Raw genomic sequence first — 17,702 nt, forward strand, 5'->3', positions numbered from 1 at the left:
TTACTTGTCTCACGTGTGGTTCTTGCAAAATAAGTTGGAGTGAGCAAATCTCTAACAGATACCAAACAAATTCTATCAAAATTTAGTATTTTAGTACATATGTATGTATGTGTTTAAATAGTTATAAATATAGTTATCGATATAAATAATATGTGTAATAATAGCAGCTGTCCAACTCAGTGAACCTGCTTCTTGCCTCATGGCAGAATATTTCCCGAGCAACTCCACTGTTTGCTCTCTACACCTACACACACTGCCTTAATGACAACGCTGCCCTGACCTGAAGGCCTAATTAAAGACAGTGACACATAGACAGATGGGCATTAAAACACATACGCACTTTCCAGCAAAGTGAGCCTGGGTTACTGACTGAAAAATAGAACAAAATTAAATAAAGTTATATGAGCCGGTAACCTTGTTGTTCACCCGTCATGCTTTTATTGAATTTAGAGAGAACACTGCAAGGGGTTTTCAGTGCCTTTTGGTCATAAGATTGTCAGAAGAAATATAGTTTTTCATCTAGTCAATGTGTAAATTGTATTTATGCTCCTTTCCTTCCTTAATAAATGTCCCTGAAGGCATCACAACTAATGTCAATTGATTGAAGCTCATATTTGCAGTTTGACTCAAGACATTTTGGAGATCCTCGAACAGTACAGAAAAGATATAGACAATGCCGCAAAATCCCCCTCACAGCATACAGTGATGCCCTGAGAACGTTTAATTTGTTCCGTGAACATGCTTGTAACTCAAATCCATTCTATTTCAAATCATCTTTCCTCATTTAATTGAATGAAAATGCCATAAATATCTTCCAGCCTCTCAAAAATATTTGGAATGAGTTTCACACGTTGCACACTTAAATAAATTATTAGTTTTTACAGATCCCACCGCTTCTGCAATTTTGCACAATATCCATTGAATTAAATCTTCAAAAATGTAGCAAAAAATAATTGATGTGGATTACATTATGTTTGATTATGTCATCGCTATATTGTTATCAAACATAGCCTACTGTTTCCTATTTAAAACCAATAGTATTACAAACAAAATGTGTTTTTTGGTGGATGGGAGTTAATGAGAGGGTTTTACTCATTTCAATGGGAAAAGATGATGGGAGAGTTACGAGCATGGTCACGAACGAATTAAGCTCATCGCTGTTATTAAATGATGTACTGTACCTCAAAGTACTGATCTGCCCTAATATACATTTTTTAGCGGGGAATAATAGGTGAGATGTAAACACACCTCGGAGTGACGCAAGCAAGGTGGCTGATTATCAGTCAACCTTTGTATGTGTTAACATGAGGTGGGAGGGTGGGGCTGAGTGGTAGGACAAGTGCACAGAGAGAGACGATAGGAAAGTCATACCAGGTTTACAAGGCTCACACCGCTTCACATATTGCAATCTCTGGACTGTGGCTGTTTCTCCTCCAACATGGATTTGCTGTTTGAAAAAAGAACAATATTTCCTACTGAGACTACGCAGACCGTCATGTGAGTTTCTGGAACAAGATGGACTCCTTCAGCATGCTGGACTATTCACCTCATCTCATAATTCAGCGCCTCTTACTGTCCTTGTGGTTGGTGAGCACTTGGCACCGAGCGACTGGCTCTATTGGCGATGGCAGACAGATGTGGCAGATGCCCAAGCCGGTCGCTATCAGTCTAGAACAATCCTTTCTTCATGATACATTCCCCGCAGGGTTCCTCTGGGGGTCTGGGACATCCGCTTTCCAGACTGAAGGCTCATGGGACAAGGATGGAAAGGGGGCATCCATCTGGGACCATTTCACCCAATCCAAGACGGACAATGTGGCCAGTGATAGCTATGCGCACTGGGAAGATGATGTGCAGGCACTTGAGTATCTGGGGGTGACATCTTACTCTTTCTCCCTCTCGTGGCCCAGACTGTTCCCTGATGGGAATGCAACAGGTCCTCCCTGTCAAGCTGCTGTGGAGCACTACAACCGTCTCATAAACAGGCTGGTGGAAAAGAGAATTGAGCCCATTGTCACCATCCATCATTGGGATCTGCCGTTGGTCCTGCAGGAGGCGTTTGGAGGATGGAAAAATGACACACTTATTGAATTGTTTGGGAACTATGCTGCCTTTTGCTTCCGGACATTTGGGGATCGTGTCAGGTACTGGCTTACGATGCATAACCCGTACTTGGTAGCTGTGCAGGGATACGGCATGGGGCTGCATGCCCCTGGGGAAACTGGAGGACTTGCTGCCTCTTTTATTGTGGCCCACAATTTGATCAGGGTAAGTAAGTCTTTCATCATGTGTACTTTGCTGCAAAATAGTTATTTTCATCTTTTGTTCCCTTAATTAGTCAGTAAAAAAAAAAACACCGACTTGTTGACGTCTATTTATTTGTCATATATTTTTTGGTCAATAAACGGGACATTTTACAAGCTATGGAGGTCTAAAGTCCGCCATGTCCGTACAGTGTGTGACAGGAAGTCATGGAGATATGCCTCGATAATAATCACTCATGTTTTTGTCATTTAAAGCGCTGGACAGGTGGTGTGTGTTGACACTCATATGAGAAAGAGTGTACCTGTTAGGTCAAGTGTATGATTACCACGTCTGTTGCTCCGGTCATACAGCCGGCCCTCATTATCTCATGGTTATCTTTTTGCAGATTCAGTGCATCAGCAATTGTTCACTATTTTACGGTAACACATTTTCCACACAAAAGCCAGGAGGAAAGAATGCAAAAAGATTGAAAATGTCTACAGTTTTGGAGCATTTCACACTTAATAAAAGAAACTAATTGCGCTTCTATGGTAAAGTAAACATCCTTGGCGAGATGAATTGTGCACGTTTTGTCTTTTTTTTTGGGAGGGGTGAAAGAGATGCTGGAATGGACTAATGACTTTTCTCCTGTGGAAAATAGGTTCCTTTTTCTAGCTAACAGGGACTTTGACCTATTTTCCACACTCCCTTCATTTCAGTGGTCAAAGATGATTTGAAGTGTAAGTGTTTTAGTGTTGTCACGGAACGAATTATTCTCATATCCCAGGGCACCACGTTTTTTGTACTTCATTACTTCTTACTACTGAAAATGATTGATGAATTAGTAATGTTGTGTTTTCTGGGATTTCCAGGCACACGCCAAAGCCTGGCACATCTACGATACCCACTACCGCCCAGAGCAGAAGGGTAAACTGTCCATTGTTTTGGGCTCCCACTGGGTTGAACCTCAAAAAGGCCAACCCGCAGCCACCAATGTCGATCTTTGTCAGCAGTCAATGGATGCTGTTCTTGGTTGGTTCGCCAATCCCATTTTAGGTGATGGAGATTATCCGGCTTCTTTGAAAAACAAGCACGGGGGCCTCCTGCCCACATTTACCACCAAGGAGAAGCTGTGGGTGAACAACACAGCCGACTTTTTCGCCCTGTCCTTCGGGCCAAACAACCTCCGTCTGGGCCGCATCCTGCCCCACTTTGGCCAGGTTGTGTCACCAGATCTTAGGCGCATTCTGGGTTGGATAAAGCTGGAGTACGGGGACTTGCAAGTTCTGGTGGCTGAGGGTGGATGGTTCTCCGAAGCTAGTGTGGCAAGAGAGGACACAGTGGCCATTTACTTGATGAAGAGATTTATCAACCATGTATTACAAGGTACAGTGTTGAAATATATATGATTGAAACAAAATTATCTTTATTCATAGAGGTGTTATGAAAATAGATTTGACTGTTTTAGTTGTAAAAATGTCATTATATCTGAATATCAACAAAAGCTCAATATAAACCTATTTATTATTATTATTATTTTTTTTTTTTTATTATTATTATTATTATTATTATTAGTAGTAGTAGTAGTAGTAGTAGTAGTAGTAGTAGTAGCAGTAGCAGTAGTAGTAGTAGTAGTAGTAGTAGTAGTAGTAGTGTAGTAGTAGTAGTAGTAATTGTAGTAGTAGTAGTAGTTGTAGTATTGCTATGTTTTGTGTTCCAGCTGGCCGATTGGATGGGGTTCGGTTGCTAGGCTACACTGCGTGGTCACTGGTAGACAGCTTTGAATGGAACTACAACTACTCAGTCCGCCGGGGCCTTTTCTATGTTGACTTCACTCATCCTAATCGAACCAAGACGCCCAAAACCAGTGCGCAGTACTACAGGCGGGTTATTGCTAACAACGGATTCCCCCAAGTGGAACCCTCCAGAGAAGTTGAAGGCAGTTTCCCCTGTGATTTTCACTGGGGTATTGCTGACTCCACCTTGCAGGTAAATGCATTCAGGCAAAATGGATCCAAACAAATGCAACCACTGCACCCTCATCCATCCATCCATTTTTTTCTATCTCTCTCCTTTGTTAGGCCCGGTTTTACCCCTTCTCCCCCCAATTTAAAGATCCCAATGTGTACAGCTGGAACTGGACAGGCGATGGATCATTAAGTGCAATCCCAGGAGTAAAGCTTCATACTAATCGTTCCCAGTGTACAGACTATCTGGCCATCCGCAGTCATCTCTACCTGTTTGCATCTACTGGGGCAACACACTACCGCTTTGCTCTAAACTGGTCTCTGATTCTACCACATGGAGACCTTTCTCGTGTTAATGTGGAAGCACTAAGGTAAAAAACTGCCTATTTGAAAATACTCATTTTAAAACCCTAACCCACATCACCAATCTGAGGCCAGTGGTGCATATCATAGGTGCTTCGACTTTTTCTGTTGAGTTTACATGTCCCCCCCTCCCATGTTTGCATATTTTTTCAATGGGCAGTACAGCTCCCACCTACTCAGTGAAGACTCTTGGGTGTGAATGTGAAAATGAATGGTTGTCTACATGTGCCATGTGATCGACTGGCGACCAGTCCAGTATGTACATTGCCTCTCGCTGAGCTTTTAGTACTTTGGAATAGGGACTTACTTATCAGTCACCCTGTATTTTCTGCTAATGAAGAGCCAAACTATATAACGGACTTCATACGTTAAAAGTGATAGTGGGCTTTGGGGTTAAATCTCAGGATGAACTTAAAATGCCCTATAACTACAGGCGATCAGCAGGTTACAACCGAGATACAGTGGTACTGAAAGAGTCACAACAAAAGCATAAATGGGAACTTGATTGGAAATGTTCCTTTATCAATTTGTGGAAATTCAATCTGTTGGACATAATATATATGATGAGAGCTCACTCCACTAAATAATAACCAAAGATATGAATAGGTAGGCATGACATGCTCCTTTTCAGCTGCATACCTACCGCAATGCTAAGCTAATGTTAATGCTTTCAATTACATGTAATGAAACCATTGCCCCTGCTAACATGGTTGCCGTGCATGTCCATGCATTTCCATTGATGGGGCGTCGCCCGTGCTGTATCGGCACCATGTTAGCCTGCTCTCTATTGTATCTGTGACAACAAAAGCATAACCCAGCACCAGTAAAAAAACAACCTCTTCTGGAACTGGCAGACTTTGACAACTATTGTATGAAGGGGCTTTTTAGAGAACTGCACTCTATTTTCTGTCTGTTAAATCTGGAATCTGTTGGTTCAGACTTGAGCTTCCACTGTAACTGTTGTGAATTTTGCTGTTCAGCTTCTTAGTGAGCAGAAATTTGTTTAAAAAGTATTAAACAATTCAACAATTGGACATGTGTGTACTAAATCTTAGAGGTCAAATTAGGTGTAGCTGAAAAGTGTAAAGTTCATAGAGGTTCATCCAGAAGTTTCACCCAAAAGTTGAATGAAGATCCCTCACTTTTTGTGAGTAGAATGTTCTTTGTTGTTCCTAGTTCTTTGTTGTTCTTTCAAGCCAAATCAGAATTAACCTGCTCTTTATTTTAACACTGTTTAAAAGGTACTACCGCTGCGTCCTCACCGAGCTGAAGAAACTGGACCTAGAGGCTCTGGTTATCCTCTATTACCCAACCCACAAAGCTCCACATCTGGGCTTGCCCGGTGCCCTGCATGCCTCTGGGGGTTGGCTCAACTACAGCACAGTGGAGGCCTTTCAAGAATATGCATCACTGTGCTACCAGGAGCTGGGTTCCTGGGTCCATTACTGGATCACAGTGAATGAGCCTAACAGACTCACAGATATTTATTCCAATGCAAATGAGCGACACCGGGCTGCCCATAACCTCCTTTTGGCTCACGCGAAAGCCTGGCGGCTCCATGAGCTAAAGTACTCTCGTCAGCAGGGAGCTGTGGTGTCCCTGGCGCTTCACGCTGACTGGGCTGAGCCCGCAAACCCCTTCCTCCTACAATCACATGGAGCGGCGGTCAAGAGATTTCTTCTTTTTGAACTTGCTTACTTTCTGGACCCGTTGCTGGGGACTGGAGATGAGGAGAAGCAGGGCAAAGAGGACTACCCACTAGAAATGAAGGCTTACCTGAAGGAGAAAGCCCGGCCTCTGAGCCAACAGACATCTCCTTTTCCTACTTTTACCAAAACTGAAAGGGAAGAGCTCAAAGGTGCATTGAGTTTCATTGCGTTGAATCATTTCACCACACGCTTGGTCTCTCCTTTTCCAAATAATGTACAGAAGAACCACCCTAGCAATCATGACTTTCTTATCCTGTCTGATCCCACCTGGCCCTCCTCCAGACTGGGCCAAGCGCTTGTCCCTTGGGGGCTGCGAAAGATCTTGAACTGGGTGACTGAGCGATACGGAAGGGCTCGGCCTATCATTATCACAGCAAGTGGGATTGATGACCAGGCTCCTGTACAGGATACCATGAGGCAGCACTATATAAAAAGTTACCTGCAGGAGGCTCTTAAAGGTCAGCCTTTTGTTTTTATTAGGATGAGTACAATACGCGTTGACTTTTTAAGCATTTCTTAGTGGTGATTCTCTCCGAAGAATAAATTTTATTTGCAACTCACAGTTGTAAAACCATCACATAAAAAAAAATGGGAAATGTCAACATACTATACATCATTCAGAGCCATAAGTTCACCCATTGATTCTTAAAGTATGGCACCGAGCTCCTTCTAGTGGTATGCAAAAAAATCACTGCTCATGTATACTTGCATTGTGTTTAAAATTTTAAGTTCAAAACCACTGCATTTCATTTTTAGAAATGTTTTGTTTTTAATTATTTGGATTTTTCATTTTATTACTTTTTTATTTGCACTGTCCATTTAACAAAATCATTACATATGTAGAGTTGTATTTCCTATATCTAGGTGTCGTGTAGTAGTTTGAGAACCACTTCTCTATGACGTGTGTTTTCCTCTGCCAGAAGTAATGTTCATTTTCACTCCTGTGTAAGGTACAGCATGGATTTGAATGATGTTGACGCCCAGGCAAAGTTCGACAAGCAATATAGATTTTATGACTATATTGCCGCCTACTATAAACTCCCGAGGAACCATAAAGATGGTAAAAAAAAAAAAAAAAAAAAGTGGGAGGGCAGAGAAACAATGGAGCGATGAATTAGATTAGGTTTTATACCTTGCCCTTTGTGGCCATTTACTCACCTACATTGCACTAGCAAACATGAGTAGATTTACATCTAAAAGACAAACCGATGGTTAGTTGGCGATAAATTAATATCTCTGCTTCTCTTCATGTTTCTTCAGCACGCCAGTTGGATGGAGTCAACCTGCGGGGCTTCTATGTGTGGAAACTGCAGGATGATCATGTACCTCAGTATGGTCTTTTCAGCTCACCCCACCACCAATCCAAAGAAAAGGCCTCCGTTGACTTCTACAGACAAATCATCACCCGGAGCGGGTTCCCCAAAGACGCCACGTTGCATAAGTGCCGCTTTAATAAGGTCCAGCCAGTATGTAACTTATGCATGTGGCTGTCCAAGAACAAGGCGCTGACGGTCTTTGGCTGCTGCTTCATAATCACAGCTGTCATCTTCATTGCACTGGTCTTCTCCACTGTTATCACCAGAAGAAAGTACATAAAGGGGCGGAGGAGTGCAGTGAGCATTATGAGCAGGAGAAGAAGACGAAGGGTTCAGTGATGTGCTCGTGTAAGCCTTTTGTCAAATGTTAAACACAGGACAGATGGTGGAGGTGTTTTAAATTTCACAATTCACAATTTACTGTTGTCAGCGGTACCTGGACCCCCAAAAGTTGAGAACTCCTGTATTTGTGTACATACAGTTAATAGAGCAAATTATTCTAGATATGTTTCAAGTGTTTGTTCAAATAATGAAACATATTCTCCATATTGTATTAAAGATAAAAATACTGCTGGCCACTCGAAATTCTAAGATGGTGGCTCTGAAACCCAAGATGTCTGTTTCAAAATGTATTTTCCTCTTTATAACTCAGAATACATTGATTTTAAGGTACATGTACAAAAGTTGAATTTGAAGTTTGATATTGTGAATATTTTGTTACCAAATGCATGTCTATATATAATTACAGTTCCTGAGCTATACTAGCATAGACAGTTTTGAAAACTCAAATCAAGTATCATTGATCAATGTTATTTTGTGAATTTGCTAATAGCAAAATGTTATTTATTTTCCATTTCCATTTTTTTTCAGTATGATTGATGTAAAATTCAAAGATCAAGATGGCATCTAGATGGCATCCAAGGTCAATACCATGAACTTGGAAGTCATAAAATCTTCATAACTATGAAACATAAGTTTTTGCCAGGTGGCCTACACGATTTTAGATTATGAATCCAACGGGGCCTTTGCAATACAGAATTTAGATATGACAGGGCACACTGGTGACATGACTGCTGTTTATCTCAGCTTGGGCTTCAGTCAGTTGCTCCAGAAATGACTAAAGCTTTGTTATATGTTGGTATAGTTTAGTTTCGTACCCTATATGATGCCCGGAAGCCCCATGTCCATTAGCTCATAAGCCGTACTAGTTGTCAGGCAGTCAGTAGGCCTCAAGCTAGATAGCCGCACCCGAATTGACAGGTTGTCTCGGTCTGGGAGAGCCCAGCCAAGTGTACCTGGGCTTCAGAACATCTGGATTTAAATGACACTAAAGGATATCTCGGCCGTATTCAAAATCAAAAATAGCAGATCCACACTGCATGTTTGTAAAAACACAGAGTTGTATAGATATTGTCAAAAAGAAAGAACCGACTAAGCCATTCATCTGCAAACTCATTTGATCCTTGAAAATGATAGCTAGCTATGCCACTACTGCCGCTGAACAGTATCAGACGTATCAAGATGCGATAATATCGCCCCCTGGCGGAACTAATCAGCTCTTTTCATTGATAGTATGTATAATTAGTTCCCAGCCAACATTTCCATCTGGGCCCCATGTGGGTTTTAACATGGGCATATGGGCATGGGTTTCATCTGGTTTTGCTCCTGGGTTCCACCAGGGGCACACCTGTGTTGGCCCACATGGTTTTATATGGGTTTCCAACTGGGTCTTAAGTGGATTACAAATGGGCAATTTTATGTCTGAACCACCTATGCACCATGTGAATATGACAATATGGGCTTGAACCGGGGATCTTAATGGTCTTTGTGTGGATTCCAATTGAACAAATTATCTGCAACAAATGTAGGCCCCATTTGTGTTTGCCCATTTAGTGTTCCATGTGATTTTGGTGGCAAGAAGAAGAAGAAAAAAAATCCATAAGTATACGGAACATATATAAGCCATGGATGTTGTTGTTGTTGTTGTTGTTGTTGTTGTAATACTTTAGTAACCTTAACTACTCAAAAAATATTGGAAAACAACAACAAACAAACTCCCCACCAGTCAGACTACTGTTTAGGTTTGCCTATGGCGTACTGCATTATGTTTGTACATTGAATGAAGATTTGTATCTTTTAAAATAAATTATTATTATTATTATTATTATTATTATTATTATTATTATTATTATTATTATTATTATTAAACAAAACAATAAAACGTCACAACGTAATTAACCAATGACATGAGACGTCGAGGATGCCAGTGTGCGTCACATGGCTCGCTCACAGCTAGCCTTCATGCAGTTTGCCATTAATATGTTACCGTTGCTTCCAACCTTTCAAGTCTTACCCGTTTGATGGTAGCTCACGCGCGAGCACACGGTTTCACGAATTCAAACGCCACGCGGATCATCGGACCGTCAGCCCGGTTCGCTCCAGGAGCATAACGTAGCAGGGGTTGCTTTGGAGGTTGTTCCCTACAAAGCTGTGTGTTTCAGTGGGCACAAGCTAACGTCCGTTTGTCAGGCCCGGACAGACAGTGGCGAGGAGGCCCCAAACCGCACTGGGAAACCGGGTGGAAAGCCATGGCTAACATCGCAGTTCAGAGGATAAAACGGGAATTCAAGGAGGTGCTCAAAAGCGAAGAGGTAGGTTTGACGCGTTTGCATGTTTGATACTTCTTGCATTTCTTTGTCTTGGCCAGCTATGATGGGAAGAACGCCACTGACGCGTTGCTGCCTCAGCTGTCAGCTAGCCTCCAGATAGCTAGCTCCAGCTAACCTGCGAGCCGCCGTTGAGCTTCACAAAAGTAGCTCTTGGCCGCTGTTATTTAGCTCAAGTGGACATCTTGGCAACCCAGACGCTGTTTTAAAACCTAAATAAGTACATTTCAAGAGACAAATTCAGACGTATTTTACGTGGCGTTGTTGAGCGAGCGCACTCTCGCCTTATGGTAACTGCTAGCTCAGCTAGCCATCAAAGATAGTTCGACAAAGTCCTGTGTCATTCACTCAGTTACGGTTCGTTTCTGATAAGTATCTTTATTTGTGTGGCCGGAGTTCTCAACAAGTTAGGGGATCACAGTTGAAAGAACTGTTGCTCGTGGTGCGGGATGTCATTTTAATGCTGCATAGGCAGGTTTGTGTTTTGACAGCAAGCTCAATTAACGCTTTCCAGCCTGCCTGTCTCGCTCACTACTTTGATGGTTCTTCACCGTTTCAGACCAGCAAAAACCAGATTAAGGTGGATCTGGTGGACGAGAACTTCACAGAACTTAAAGGAGAGATAGCTGGGCCACCTGACACACCGTATGAAGGTGAGAGGCCTATGGAGACTTCATGGAGATTGCTTCCATTATAGCCAATAACTTGGTATTCTTCAGCAGGCCTTGCATAATATCACTTCACTTTAAAGTGGCCCTGTATGATCAATAAAGCACCCCGATTTTTACAATTCCCACAGACTTTATCTGAGTACAAACCAGTTTTAGAAAATTAAACCAAAAATATATATTTATTTATTTGTGAGTGTCTCAAAATAATCACTGAATTTTCAGTCTAAAAATGGTTACATTTTCGGGAACATACCACCTGATGTTATAAGGTGAGAAGCCTCTCAAGACTTAGCTGCTAACACATCAGTCTTGCTTCCATTAAAGCCATTAACTTCATTCTTCACAAGCCCTCGCCAAATCCCACTGAACTTCAAAATGGTCCTGTATGTTTATTAAAACAATCTTGAAGTCTGCAATACTGAATTCAGACCAGAGTGTCTGCTAAGCTTTAACTGTTCACAAAATACATCTAAAATGCTTAATGACAATTCCCCTACCCCGCCCCCGACCTGCTTCCACGCAGCACTCTTGTTGTGGACCAACTTTAATTTTATGTCCAGCCCAACTTGGTTTGACATTATACCATCCCTGACCCCTGTAAGCAGAACATTTTGGCTCAAATTAGATACTTTTTAAATACAGTAGCACCTTGACTTTCATGCTTGGTAGTACCTTGACTTTCATGTTTAATTAATTCAGTAACCAAGCTTGTAAACTAATTTGCTCAAATCAATTTTCTCCATTAAAGTTAATGAAATTATTTACTCCATTCCAACCCAACAAAAAAAAGTTTTTTATAATGAAAAATAGCACAGTGTCGAATGTAAACTAAATAAAACAAAATATGAAAAAATCAATTGGTTTTATAAAGTGTAAATTCTGTTCAACTAAACCATGAAGAGATTTTAACATTGTGCAATGACAACTATAAATTCAAATCGATCAATTGTCAATAGCATGCTTCAGGATTAAGATGGGTGCCTCAAAATCTACAGGTTGCACAACAATAAAAAAAAAACTCCCTCAAGCATGTGGAATATTGTGTTACACTGAGGTCAGGATCAGTTATGCAAATCTGTTCTTAAATATAATAATGTATAATAAATCTAGAAAGGTGTTTGCTAAAGCTATTTAACGAACATTTTGAATCCTCGCGTCATAAAATATGGGAATGTAAAACCTAAGATCCTTTGAAAAGGTTGCTGCAAACGGGCATTTGATGAAGCAATTGAAATGACACAACTGTTTTGTGCCTGAGGTTATTGATCCAGCAAATGAATCATAAACTTTTTCCTCTGCAATCTGCTCACTTATCTGTCATTGCAGTTTGTTGTACGTATGTATATTTGAGGTGCCCTACTTTTGTAATTGGACCTTGTTTATAAAACTGAAAATTGAAAGAGAAAGTGTGTTCATTTCTTTAACTAAAAGCAAATGTAGAAAATTAATATCTCACCACTTTCACTCAATGCGTGCACACATCCACGCAGGGATACAATATTTTTCAGGAGTGACTATTTTGGCAAAACACCGGCGTAGTTGTCATGCGATATTTCTCGGGCAGAGTCAGTCGCTCCATCTTGGTCAGTGGTGAGGAGGAGGACGGAGAACCCTCATGCGACTTCAGGCAGTCATTCAAGCTAAGGGGCCAGCCACAAAATACTGAGAGATTATTGTAATTAGAATAAAAATTCTTCATTATTCTAATTTAATGCCTTTTGGCACTTCAGGGCCTTTTGGAAAGCCCAGCTGAGCAACTTATTTGTTTTTTTACAGGTGGCGAGTTCTGTGATGAATCTAACAAGTAGGACATGCACGATGAATACCTGACTGCAGATAAAATACATTAAAAGTTGTAACCACTGCAACTTTGCAGATCATTGTAATTCATTGACCAGTAGGGAAAGCAGGTTACAGATTTCGGTGGTCTCCCTTACATACTACTACAGTGTAATGTATACAAGTCAAGACCCTGCAGTTTTCTACTGTGAATTTACAAGTTGCAGCTGTCTCCAAGGCCAAGAAGGCATCTGCATGTGATTGGGTGTGACGGGTGGGTCTTGTGTTTGGAGGTGCAGCAATTTGGGGGAAAAAAATTACATTAATTAATCGACAACTAGATTATCATCACTTTAGCATTGACTACAGAACAATCTGATGTTGCTGGGCTGCTAATGTACGTTGGGAAAAGTGCCTACTGCCTGACCTCTTGTTGATGAATGAAAATGCTCTCATCATCTGTTAATGATCTTTTTCCTTTCTTCAGGGGGTAGATACCAACTAGAAATTAAAATTCCAGAGACATATCCTTTCAATCCACCCAAGGTACTTTGGCGTTAATTATTGATCATGTAATAGTTGCTACATTTACAAATGATGTGTAACTGGGTGTTTTTTTTTTTCCTTTTGTTTGATACAGGTACGGTTTATCACAAATATCTGGCATCCCAACATCAGTTCAGTCACAGGTGCAATATGTTTGGACATTCTCAAAGACCAGTGGTGAGTCTGTTTTTACAACAGTGTCACACATTGCCTACACCAGTCGTGCCCGGTTGGCCATATCAGGGCAGCGGGACATTTTTATTGGCGCTCGGCATTGTCCAAAAGTAACTGTTTATAGGGCCGACGTGACGCTTTACTTGTCTGCATTGGGTTTAGCGTCTTTAATAAATTCAAGGCGAAGACTGTTAAAGTAGCTGCTGCTTTCTTCAATTTTTCTGCATGCAGTGGTGGAAATGTTGGTCTAAATTAAAGCCTTTGGTTGGACACTGCAATAACTGTTACTCGCTCTCCTCAGTAATCTAAGCACAACCACTGTGAATTTACACTTGTACCTTAATTTTGAATGTATTGTCAAACTGCTTGTATCTGCTTGTTTAGAAACTTGGGTCAATGCTTAGATTTTGACAGCATGTCTGAATATAACTGCACTATGTTTTCAGTTTCAACCCACATTTTCACTCCTACTTGAATCGTTTTTTTTTTTTTTTTCTTTCTTGTGGTCTGTAATTTACCAAAGCTTTAATGTACCAGAAAGCTATAGTAAAGTGAACTTGAAGTTGTTTTAATTTGACCGTCGAATGTCATCGCTTGAATCCTTGACGTTTTTAGGGAGATAAAACAACCAGGAGCAGTTTTCAACATTGCTGTCCAAAGAAAAGATAAAAAGGAAAAAAAAAATCTGGGAATAGATTTTGTATTCATTACCCAAATACATTTTTGTTTTGGTATAATTTCCAAAACAAAATGTCAAGATGCTTTTCATTGAAAATGAACAGTTAGTGCATGTGATATGATCAAAACAATGAGCTTGCATGTTTATTTTTCAGGGCGGCGGCCATGACCCTGAGGACAGTCCTCTTGTCACTACAAGCTTTATTGGCAGCTGCAGAGCCAGACGATCCACAGGATGCAGTGGTAGCCAATCAGGTCGGCGAGTGTACATGCTTCCACAATTTGTTCTTTCTTTTATGAATGTTAAAGTATTTTTAAGGGGATGAAATAGAGCAAAGTATTGCATTGGATGGACTTTGATTACAATCATCTATCATTTACCATAGAGCATTTGCAGCTGTCTTGCAATGTTCAAACATTCCATTTTTTCACAATTTGTTTGTGAGATGAGATTATTTTGGTTAAATACTGATTAAGTTGTTTCAGTTCACAAGACCTGTTGAAGTGTGCTAAGTTGAAAATGCAAGAAAAAGGAAAAAGTCAATGTAGCCAATGAGCTGCAGGTATTTGTCTGGAAACGTACTAACCGTGTTAACCATTTTTAAGGTAATTACAAGTTTTTAAAAATACATCTGTGTGACCTTCCTTTGCAAATACATCGCTGTAACATGGAGACCCACGGCTATTAAAGCGAAGCGCAGCGGTAGATATATCTTCATATTTAATTTTATGGCTAAATGTAGCTGTTGCGGCTTTGTAAGTGTGCTTTGTAGTCCAGAAAATACAGTACCACAGCTCAGTTGTGTTTGAACTTTTAAGTGCAATATGCATTTACGTTTTATCTTTTAGAGCTGACATGTTGATGAGAGCTATACAGGTTTGTTTGTTTTTTTTACCAGGACGTAAAAACTCAGAGAACTACTTGTCTTTAAACAATAGCATTTTTCACCAGTACCACATTTGAGCCCCTTTTGTGGAAATGCTTGTTTTTTCACAGTACAAGCAAAACCCAGAGATGTTCAAACAGACAGCGAGGCTCTGGTCTCACGTCTACGCTGGCGCTCCTGTCTCCAGTCCGGAGTACACACGTAAAATAGAGGAACTCTGTGCCATGGGCTTTGAAAGAGTAAGCGGTCACTCTTTCACATTTTTAACAGTAGCTCCTATATTGGTTCTCATTTCTCCTGTGCGTTTTCTTCCCCAGAATGCAGTAATAGTGGCCTTGTCGTCAAAATCTTGGGACGTGGAGACGGCGACGGAGCTACTAATCAGTAACTGAATCTTGATGACAACTTTGAAATTTTTCTCATTTGCCCCCTCCTCACACACCCACGTTACCGCCATCTCTTGGCATCTATTCCTGCATCGCACCTTCTGTTTCACAGTGGACACTGCCCCACCCGCACTCCCCACTCTCCTCTGCTGTGTCACACACTCCGATCAGTTGCTTGGCAAGTACGCATTGCTGGCCCCCTTGAAGGTCATTCAACATTTCGGTGAACAGTTAGGTCCCCGCCCCGTAACCTGGCTGCCACGTCTCTAACCTGATACAAATATTCGTCACCTATGCAGGCATTCACATTCTGTTTTGCAAAACCTTTTTTCGAAGAGAGTCAAACCATTCAGACAGACTCTTGCACTCCCGGACTTCCAAGTAAACCAAATGTCATTTTAAAATGTAGACGTTGACAACCCATATACAATATGCCTCACTAATGGCAATTAGTGAGGTTAGCCTATATGTAAATAAATTCCACAAATCCAATTTCATTGTCAGGACAAGAAGGCAGGAATATGTGGCAGTAATAATGATACAGACGTAAACAAGGATTATACCTTCTTTTAGATACCACATCAATTCACTGCGCCTTCTGTGTCATAATCGTTTGACATGGTCTCATACACGTCTGTGGCAGGTTTATGTAATTCCACCAAAACACATTTACAGTGTAATTACGCTCTTATTTTCTTTGCTCTCTCAAGCAGTCTGACCCTCCCCCCCCCCAAGCTGGTTCATTACTTAATAAAAAAAAAAAAAACGCTTCTCACGACATTTAAAACGAAAGAAGGAAGAAGAAAAAAAAAGTTTTTTTTTTTTTTTAATTTGGTTTTGGCCTTTAACAGGAATGTATTTGGATTCTTGTTTTTAAAAACCTAGATGAAACTTGTCAACTGCAACCTCCAAAGTAAAAGAAAACGCGCAAGTATTGCGTCACCTTGACAATGCCAATGGATTAATGTCAAAAGATTCATCTGTAAATAAAGATTAAGTCTGTGTAAATTAACAATTTGTCTTTGTGTGTATTCTCTTAATACGTTTTGTTGTAATGAATTTCCTGGATGAATGTTCGGTGGATATTAGAATTAAAAAAAACAAATCCACTTGAGAAATAGAGAACTGTCGCAGCAAGGGAATTGTTTATCTGTTTAGTAATAGAAGTCAAATCAACTGTAAAATGAAAAATGTGCAGAAGTGCTAAATGATTTAAAATGATTAGCGTGCCTCTTACAGTGCTAATGTAATATACACTTGTTTTCCTTTGCCATTGTTATCCTTGGGTCCAAACTAATTTTTAGTACATTTAGGGCTGTAACAATCATCTATCATGAAATACAGATTACCTTATACACAGGCTGCTAATGAACAGGGTAACAGATGGTATCCCTCCTAGCATGTTGTGCCTCTTAGATCGGCTCCAGTAAACCCTGGCTTTATTTCAAAACCCAGCAGCAGCACCAGAGCGCCTAGCCACTTATTAGCTGCAAAACACCTCAAACGACAACAAAATTTGTACTCGTGAAAATGACTCAGCTTTCCACTCTTCCCATGAGACAAAAGCTCTTGTCATTTCTACTACTGGTATGTTCTTAACAAGAAAGCTACACTTGCACAATTGAATAAGCACCAATGCAATTTCTATGCTGCCTTAAAATAAACACTAGAGATCACTAATGACACTGATTTGAATGTTTTATCTCACAGGAGAAATGTTGCAATGGTCCTGAACTTTAAAATTTCGATTTTATTACGTAACCGTTAGGCCCCTCACACACACTTTTAAATTCAATGTGTTTCAAAAGATGTAATTGGAAAAACAGTTTTATTGCATAACTTTCATACTTTGTCATGCATTGTTGTTGCAGTTCATTGTGTGTGTTTTTATTTTCCCGTAACACAATAGGGGTCACCTTTCACATTTGCTAAAGTACTTCCTCCAGATATAGAGAGAAAGCGCCTGTAGAAATATTAAATGTGTATAATGTCTTTGTTTTACAAAAGTTGACTTGAAGCACATAGTCAATGTATTTCTGTATACAGTATCGTAGATTTATGTTAATTTCAATCTAGTGTTGCTAGCAATAAAGAAAACAATATTCTAGCAGGTTTTGATTGCACACAATAAGTTCGTTAACCTGTTTTCTGGATTGGTCATGTAATATTCCACATAAGGCCTTACTACTTACTACTCACAAAACATTAGGGATATCTGCCATGGGTTTAAATTCAAGATGAACTTAAAATGCACCTACCCTTTGATGTAGCTAATTAAAGTAAGCAACCTTATAATAAGGTTACAGGGTCTTAGCC

General features: G+C 40.4%; 2 protein-coding genes across 2 annotated transcripts; both read left to right on the forward strand.

Moving 5' to 3' along the window:
• The first annotated feature begins 1,372 nt into the window (after nt 1-1,372).
• On the forward strand, nt 1,373-9,718 carry klb (klotho beta). The gene is made up of 6 exons (XM_049752549.2): nt 1,373-2,268; nt 3,117-3,630; nt 3,965-4,233; nt 4,326-4,582; nt 5,816-6,741; nt 7,544-9,718. Exons 1-6 carry the CDS (start codon nt 1,516-1,518, stop codon nt 7,936-7,938), a joined length of 3,114 nt encoding a protein of 1,037 aa, XP_049608506.1. The 5' UTR covers nt 1,373-1,515; the 3' UTR covers nt 7,939-9,718.
• A 140-nt stretch (nt 9,719-9,858) lies between these two features.
• Nucleotides 9,859-16,401, forward strand: LOC125988204 (ubiquitin-conjugating enzyme E2 K). Its single transcript, XM_049753092.2, has 7 exons — nt 9,859-10,250; nt 10,825-10,918; nt 13,203-13,261; nt 13,356-13,438; nt 14,269-14,368; nt 15,111-15,239; nt 15,318-16,401. Exons 1-7 carry the CDS (start codon nt 10,188-10,190, stop codon nt 15,390-15,392), a joined length of 603 nt encoding a protein of 200 aa, XP_049609049.1. The 5' UTR covers nt 9,859-10,187; the 3' UTR covers nt 15,393-16,401.
• The last annotated feature ends 1,301 nt before the right edge of the window (nt 16,402-17,702 follow it).

This window comes from Syngnathus scovelli, chromosome 1 (assembly GCF_024217435.2).
Source record: "Syngnathus scovelli strain Florida chromosome 1, RoL_Ssco_1.2, whole genome shotgun sequence".
Lineage (NCBI taxonomy): Eukaryota > Metazoa > Chordata > Actinopteri > Syngnathiformes > Syngnathidae > Syngnathus > Syngnathus scovelli.